The sequence below is a fragment of the Rhodnius prolixus genome, unplaced genomic scaffold, assembly GCF_049639745.1.
Source record: "Rhodnius prolixus isolate KJV_2025 unplaced genomic scaffold, Rpr scaffold_6, whole genome shotgun sequence".
NCBI lineage: Eukaryota > Metazoa > Arthropoda > Insecta > Hemiptera > Reduviidae > Rhodnius > Rhodnius prolixus.
This window is the reverse complement of record NW_027411634.1, coordinates 28,866,144-28,874,298: the sequence shown is the minus strand read 5'-3', so window position 1 is coordinate 28,874,298 and position 8,155 is coordinate 28,866,144. Positions and strand designations below refer to the sequence as shown.

Genomic DNA, 8,155 nt, shown 5'->3' with positions numbered 1-8,155 from the left:
CCCAGAATAACATAGCTTTTACTAACATCCCTGCTCTACTGCATTCTAAACGAGACCCTTTTAAAATGTTTTAGTGTTTGTAGTTCGAAGGTTGGAAGCTAAGTAGTGGTTATAATAAGGACTAGGAAGTGATATGTCTCCAGTCCAAGCCCAGCGTGTAACTACTTTGTATTTTGTGATAAAATGTTAAGAGTAAAATTTGAACTTCCACCACCCATCCACATCACTTAATTTGTAATAAGTCGTACATTAAGTTACTTTGGTATGGACCTCTTTGAAATTAACGTTAGATTTTTTTAGTCTTTTTAGTTAAAAAAAAAAACCTTTCTTACATTGCCTACGATTCTTTCCTTGCTAACCATCAAAAACAAAAACAAAAAACAATTATATATGTATACTTTGTGGTATACATGCCCATAAATGTCCATAAACCATCTACTTACATATTATATAATTTGTACAAATAGAAACCAAATGAATGTAGGAATTTTATTTAGAGCCTCAGAATAGCTTACCTCCACAAAAATTTTAATGAAATAATTGAATTATTTAATATTAAACAATCAACATATATAATCTTTTCTTTTTTTAATATATCAATTTACAAAATAGTATATTTTAGATTGAAATTAATTAAATAAACAGAACAGTATTTTACAATAAAAATTTCTATTCAATATATTTAGTATTACAATGAAAATTTAATGAAATAGAGTTTCTCCACTCAATAATTTTTTATCAAATAAAAATTCACCCAAAACACCATGATTTTTTATCATTTTACCAAGTGTAGAAGCTTTTCCAGCTAAATCCCTCTGGCCTGTGTATTGTTCTTGTAGAAATTCATTTGTTAAATAATCAACCAACTAGAAAATAAAATTAATTTTATTATGTGACTTTTATGCGATCAGTTGAAATTTAAATGAACCAAAATTTTAATTGTGTAAACTTTTAATTTTAATTAAAAAAAAAAAATTGTTTGGTTGTTTGATAAAAAAATCATCTTCAATTCCTGATTTTCACTAAACTTGCAAACATCTAGTATGTTTATATTTTTTATTATTGAAATAAATCCGAACAATAGTCAAATTACTACTACATATTATATTTTGTATTTTCTCAGAGTTGTATTTTAATTTATTTAAAATAAAGATAAGTTTAATTTATTAAATCAATTGCAAAGTAATTTGATATTTGTATTGAATAAAAATCATTTGAGGTGCTATATTCGGCGGTTCGTATGTACTGTTTTTTTTTTTTTTTTGTTGAATCTGCTGTTTGTTAAAGAAATGCGACTGTGAAATTAAACTGTAACTATCATATTTTCTGCTTTATGAACGGCATTCTCAGATGTTTAACGTCAGTTGAAAGAGCAAAAATAACATCCAAAAGATAATTGAAAAATAAAGTCAAGAAGATATTAGATTGGCTTTAACCAACCAAATCACAAATATCTTATTCACCACGTTGTTTAAAATCTCTAATGAAAAATGGTCTATTCAGAAATAGTGGATAAGCAAATATCAAAAACATCAAATTGTAAGGTGTGTAGATTTTATGTAGGAGCATTTTTGAAAATACTTCTTAAACTATCTAGAGAACTCATTGAAAACTGGCAAAATTTCATTGGGATTCTATAGTTTAGACATAATCTCGACTCTTAAACACTTACATATTAGGATAGAATAATAATGAAAAATGTGTGGCAATTCTGAATTGAAAAAAAAATCTTAGTTTTAAATGCAAGTGATAAATAAGACAAATTACGTTTTAAATTCATTTTATGTATTAAAAGAGAAAAAAATAACTCAGAGTAAAATAAGTGGTGATAAAAAACTAATTCAGACTGATCCATTTGACATACTACTTTTATCTTAATTGATAACATTGTGACTTAAATGTTAGTAAACACTTGACTCTTTTGTTATAACTTCGTCAGTAATGTCCTTGGTTAATATTTTCTATTTCCAGGGTATTCTTTTTTATTATCTTAGTAAAAGACCTTAAAAGATTTTAAAAAGAAGTGATTTCATAAGATTAACAACCTGATAAGTAAATACTTACATGATAATCATTCAGTTTGTTCTTTTTTCGTGAACCTTCGCATTCTTTAATTATTTCGTTGATATCATTGGTAACTTTAGCTTCTAGTTTTAGTGCTTGATTCAGCGCATCGAGCCCATCAGTCCAAGTAGTATTTAGTGGTTTCTAAAATAAATAATTTGGTGAACAGACATTTTTAAAGTAAAAACAATTATTCAATGGTAGTTAGAAATTTCACTGATAAAATAATCAGAGATGTTCGTAGAGTAAGTTAACTGAGTTAAAATTATTTCAATCCAATTATTTCAAACCTTGACAGAAGACGATTATAAATTATTTGAAATAAGTAGATAATTCAAATATTTCACCCTCTTTAGCACAAAGGCTTCAATTATTCAATCAGAGCTAAAATTGCAACTCCTTTTCTTACAGTAGTTTAGGTACGGTTAGTACATATATTCCTGCATAAGTATAATGTTGACAAAGAGAAATTACAAACTGAGTAAACTTCTTTCATTGAACATAGAAGTGTAATTATTTTGAGTAAAAAATTAGAAGTGTAATCATTTTGAGTAAAAAAGTAAAGTAATCGCCTATTTTTTCAGGCGGGGCTTAACGTCCAAATACTAATTAGGTGTCGTGGTCGGAGGCGAAAGCTCATACATTACTTTGAACAATTTTTTTCTAACAAATAAGAAATAGTCATATGGAACTAGGGATGTTCCATTTGCAAAGCCACGCTCTTAACCACTAGACCAACACCCGCTCCTTAATTATTTCGAGTTTAATAGTTACTGCGGGATGTAATTTTTTAATCTTCATTGCTCATTCATTTAATCTTCATGTACATTTGAGGGACACGTGCCTCTAGTTTATTTTAAAAGTAACTTAAAAGCTATAAATTGAAAGTTGCTTTCCTACATTAATTACAAAAGGCCTTTATCAACTGGAATCACAGTTTACACCCTTACAAATTACATAAATTTTTACAGATATTCTCATTTACCGGAACTTCCTGAATTATAGATTGAAGATTTGCAAAAACATCACCTCTCATAAGTAAATATTCAATAAGTTTGATAGCATGTCCTCTCTCTTCTGAAGCTGCTTCAAAAAACATTTTTGCAAAACCAGGTCTATTGATTGTGTCCCTTGAAAAATGGGCACCCTAAAAAATAAAATAGAACATTAATATATTAATGCCGTACAATTTGGAAACATTAATATTCGAATGGAATTATCAATTTCTCATGTTTTTGTTACTATTTATTTATAAAGGTGAAAGACTTAATAATAATTTAAAAAACGAATTAACACAAGAACTTTCAATATTTATTTAAAACTAGTTTTTATTTAAAATTGTAAAAAATGTGTAAATGAACTTGTTCGCTAGAGCTCTAAGAATACAAACTCCAGGCTGCTCTTGTACAATCTGAAGCTTACTTAACTGAAGTACAATTAAGTATTCAGTATGTCCGTTAGTTAGCTCATGTATTGCAGAAGATATCTGAAGAAAGAGCAAATGTATTTCCTCTTCTCAGAGCTTTTTTATTAACTTGTACCTCTTTTATCTATATATAAATATATATTTTTTCACATAAATCCCTGTAGCTTCTATATAATAGGGTGTAATAAAAATGTGTTTCTTTCAATACCTATTTGGAGTTGGAAATTCGATTGGCGAGCGAATCGTCACATCTGAACTGCATTGATTGAGCACTGCTAAATGATTGTATAAGGATCCTAGATGTTCTGACCCGAAAGTACCGTCTTCAAGCAATAGAAAATTTTAGTATGTAAATACTAACCATAGCCATATATGTCATTGCCGCGCCTAACTCTATAGGTATTTGTTTTTTCATTTTCTCCGTACAGCTGTCCTCCATAGTTCTCCATTCTGTTGGAATCTGGGCAGCTGGCAGCTTACCTTTAAAAAAAATCATTTAGTGCGCTGAATAAATATTTTGACTGATGTAAAGATTGATAAATAATGGGACTGATATTTTTTATGAGCTAACTTCTAAAGAATCGCTAAGGGTAATACCCTAGCTTGTTTCTTGTTCAACTATTGCTGACGCAATAGATGGCTGATGTAATAGATGAAGCTTACCGTAAAAGAATTTTTGTTGAAAAACCGAAAATCTGGTCTATTATTTGAAATAGGAAACTGATTTAATATTATTAAATTTCTTTCATGCGTATATTACTTCATTCTCAAATTTCATTAAGAAAAAAAATTAACTTACATACGTTTTGAGCGCTTACAATTATTAATGAAGAAGTAATTACACTTATTATATTCCAAGTTTTCATATTTGTATTTGCGGTATGAATGTATAATGATGGTAATTTTATGTAATAAAATTTTGAAAAAAGACTGTATTGCACTCCCTCAGACGGTCTACCTTTACACTCACTGGCGCAGAAGGTGACTTCAAGAACAATGATAAAATTTATTAAATACTTGTAATAGATAACACTGAAGTTGAACAATTCATTTAATAATTTTTTATCTGTCAAAATGCCCACTCTGCTTGTATTAGATATATATAATTATTGAAAATTATCACCTTCAGAAGTAGCGTAGTTATCAGCCAAATGAATTATATCAAATCGTTTTATTAAAGAGCATGCGCATACAGAACATATTTGATATTCTGGTTATTGCGGCAACCTAACCATTTTTTTTCTATTAAATCGGCTGTTACCAGGTAAACGCCAAAAGGTAATACTATTTAATTTATAATATCTATCAAAATTAGCTAAATAAATACAAAAATACATGTGCTAAGAAAAATGCACAATAGCAGAAATGTTGTCTGTTTTAAAGTTTTTTTTTTTAAAGACATGTTTTGTTATTTAGCTTCCACAATGAAGGCTATATACCTTGCTTGTTTAGCTATCGTGGGCTTCACAAATGCTGAATTCTGTTATCGAAACATTCATAATAGTTGCTTATATAAAGGTAATCGACATTTTTTAATCTTTTATATGCGTTACTTTATATTATTCCTGTTTTTTTGTTTTTTTGTTTTTTTTTTTGGTATACCTTTAATTACCAGATCCACAACTCAACAACTGTCATGCAAACTATTCTGCAGTAAAACATGAAATATCCAAACTACAAACTTATGTCATGCACCATCTAACGCACAGTTTTCATTATTTACTGATGGTGAGCTTATTTATTAAGTTACTTTACACATATCTTTCCGTAAATATGTTAAACTTTATTATTCTGTGCACAGTCAACTAATTTCGCCACTTATGAAAGTAATCGAGAAGGATTTGCCAAACTTTTTAGAAAACTTTCAGACCACACATGGGATGATGCTATTGATCTAATCAAATATGTCACTAAAAGAGGTGAAACTATGGATTTCAATGCTTCAGTTCCTCAAGAACCTAATACAGTAAGAAATATTGTAGTTAATTATGGTCGCATCTACCTCTAGCCACATAATTTCAAGCAAAGTTTTATGTTTCCGAGACATCATTTAAAATCTCTTTCCCTTGAACTTGATTTACGGTATAGAATGTAATGTCTCTGTTATCCAGCAAACAGCTCCATGTAATCAAAGCCAGCTTGCAAAAATTAAGAACACAGAGAAAATGACTTTCCTGAAAAATGTTCCACAAAAACATAAATAATAACAACAAATATTGTTTCACATAAATTTCAATTATAAATCTAGATTAAAGAAAATCGATGCAGCCATTCCGAACAAACTGGCAAATTACTAAATATGTAGCTAGAAAATGTAGTCTTAATTATATGGGTGGAAGTAGGAAGGGTCAACATTGAGTATTAATTAGGCAGCAATATCAGCCACGACACATGTTCCCTTAAGAAGTGGCTGTTCCACAACCTCCCGTGAGTTTTAGCTATAGAAAAAAAAAAGGATACCAAAGTATGGTGTTTAGTTCCTAAGATATTCTGTTTACTGAAACAGAATTCGTAAAAAAAACTTTTTCTCAACCTTAAAAATGTAATTCCAGTGAAAACCAGCTTCGAAAATTTGATACATTTATCTTGCACTAACTTGTAAGTTTTTCTTGCTTCTAGTAAGATGCTTATATTTGCTATAGTCTTAAAAATGTAGATGCGACTCAGAACAATAGAATTGTAAATATTAAAAGAAATCTTTGCGTTCAATAAATTCCTACGAATTGATTTCAGGCTTTCAGTGGAAACTATAATATGTTTGAAATTGAAAGTTTATCGAGAGCTTTAGATATGTACAAATCGCTTGCGAGTGGAGCACATAAAATTCACAGTGATGTGACCAGACGTAGTGAAGGATACCATGATGCAGAGGTGAGTTGCTTGTGGTTATTTCTTTAATTTGACAGCGAGAAATATTTTTGACATATCTATAATGGTATTGCAATATTTTGTACAAATTTTTTTTTTATCCATTTTGTAGACTCTGTCATATGTGGAGAATAAATTTGTTCATAAGCATGCAGATGCAATTAGAGAGCTAGCCGGATACTCCAATGATCTTGGTAGTATATTGCTGAAAGGGGATAATCCCAATTTATCTCTGTTTTTATTCGATGAATACTTACAGAAACAAGTTTGAAATTAAATAGTTCATTAATTTTATAAAAACATCTTATTGTAAAAATAAATTAAAATTGTACCATATACGAATAAATTTTAGTATTTAGGAAACTTATATTAAACATTTTTTCCCTCATTTGCTTTAAAGACTTTTATCATCATTAAAACAAAACATTTAATGCAAATAATTAAGTAAAGATAAAATGGCAAACATACTCGAACACATGTACATAGCTTTAAATAATTTGTTTTTAAAAAAATAACTTATCAGTTAGATAGAAGAGTAGAGTATTTTAAAAGATAAGCATAACATCGTTTTTGTAAACTTTGTCAATCAATCAATATTATAATACAATGTTGTATTTTTTATAATTTAACTTCATTTTTTTTACTCAATAGTTGTCATTATTTATTTAATCATTAAAGACAAATGTTATTATTGATCGTATAATTTTTAAGACCATAAAAAATTATTTATGATAAGGGTTAAGAGTGAGGATTAGTGGACTATATCTTAACACATTGGCATGTCTTGTTCAAATAAACGAATGATTCGGTATCACAAGATTCACCTGTCCTCTCAAAATATCTATACTGCCCAAAAGTGGGGTAGTTCTAACATTTTGCCTCCTTCTTCATTTCTCTGACAATGACAGGTGACTGTATCATCCCTAGAATTGAACTTAGTAAGACTGGTCAAGATACCTGACGTGAAAGATTTTTTTTTTTTTAAATCCAAAATAATGTCAGAAATAAATAAAATGCAAACCATTGTTTGTATTAAGTCCTGTAAATAAAATAAAATCCTAGTGTAAAAAAAGTCGGATGAAGTTAATCATAAGGAACCAAGCGAAAATTTTGAAGAAATTGAGATTATGGAACCAAGTGAATATATAGAAATATATATAGTGAAATATAGAACTCAGTATTTATTTTCTAAACAGAGTCAACCTCCACACGACTAGATGTATAATTATAACTTGCCTCACGATACTGTCAAAATTTGCCTCGAGACCTTATCTCTCCTGAACTTACATTTTCCTCGTCGTCCTTAAAATTAAAACGATGAAATCAAAGAAGAAGCTTCAATATCTCAACTACAATTATTACGCTACAAACGGAAGTTATAAAATCAATTTTTGAACAGTTTTATGATCAACACTAGGTCTATAACTAACGCCATCGCTCAGCTGCGTACATATACATATGTACTCGTATTGCAGCGCAAGTTAGAGAAGTAATTAGAAGAAAAAGTAACAAATTTTACAACTGTTAATTTATTATATTATATTTAAAAAAAAAATGTAAACTGAATCAGTGTTTGAACCAGCCCTAATGGAACCTAGTGAAAAAGATTAATAGTTCAAGAAGAAACCAAGAATTAGTTTCCATTAAAGACATATACGAGATTTAGAGATTTCTTTCTAAAGCGCCACTTTAGTGAATGTACTGGCACTGTGAGTTATGTACATTCTTGTACAGTTCATAAAACATACATTTCAAAAATTCTAGTTTAAAGGAGGTTTTCTAAACGAAAGCGTGATT

At 29.0% G+C, this 8,155-nt stretch overlaps 2 protein-coding genes across 3 annotated transcripts; one reads left to right on the top strand and one right to left on the bottom strand.

Moving 5' to 3' along the window:
* Positions 1-569: 569 nt before the first annotated feature.
* LOC141460290 (ferritin heavy chain-like) lies at positions 570-4,542 on the bottom strand. Its single transcript, XM_074140167.1, has 5 exons — positions 4,290-4,542; positions 3,852-3,970; positions 3,050-3,211; positions 2,065-2,208; positions 570-866 (listed from the first exon to the last, which is right to left on the bottom strand). The coding sequence occupies exons 1-5, from the start codon at positions 4,354-4,356 to the stop codon at positions 702-704; spliced, it is 657 nt and encodes a 218-aa protein (XP_073996268.1). The 5' UTR covers positions 4,357-4,542; the 3' UTR covers positions 570-701.
* Positions 4,543-4,609: 67 nt separating this feature from the next.
* On the top strand, positions 4,610-7,051 carry LOC141460287 (ferritin light chain-like). 2 transcript variants are annotated; one of them, XM_074140153.1, is made up of 6 exons: positions 4,610-4,768; positions 4,907-5,008; positions 5,106-5,218; positions 5,292-5,456; positions 6,224-6,361; positions 6,471-7,051. In XM_074140153.1, exons 2-6 carry the CDS (start codon positions 4,915-4,917, stop codon positions 6,627-6,629), a joined length of 669 nt encoding a protein of 222 aa, XP_073996254.1. In that variant the 5' UTR covers positions 4,610-4,768; positions 4,907-4,914; the 3' UTR covers positions 6,630-7,051. The 2 variants fall into 2 exon arrangements, with proteins under 2 accessions (XP_073996254.1, XP_073996255.1); XM_074140154.1 differs by having other exon boundaries at positions 4,633-4,754.
* The last annotated feature ends 1,104 nt before the right edge of the window (positions 7,052-8,155 follow it).

Coding starts and splice junctions, on each gene's coding strand:
- LOC141460290 (XM_074140167.1), bottom strand. CDS start 4,356: ATGAAAACTTGGAATATAATAAGTGTAATTACTTCTTCATTAATAATT. Junction 3,212..3,851: donor CAATGACATATATGGCTATG/GTTAGTATTTAC, acceptor TTTATTTTTTAG/GGTGCCCATTTTTCAAGGGA. Junction 2,209..3,049: donor CTATAATTCAGGAAGTTCCG/GTAAATGAGAAT, acceptor TATTTATTTTAG/AAACCACTAAATACTACTTG.
- LOC141460287 (XM_074140153.1), top strand. CDS start 4,915: ATGAAGGCTATATACCTTGCTTGTTTAGCTATCGTGGGCTTCACAAAT. Junction 5,009..5,105: donor TAATAGTTGCTTATATAAAG/GTAATCGACATT, acceptor TTTAATTACCAG/ATCCACAACTCAACAACTGT. Junction 5,457..6,223: donor TTCCTCAAGAACCTAATACA/GTAAGAAATATT, acceptor AATTGATTTCAG/GCTTTCAGTGGAAACTATAA.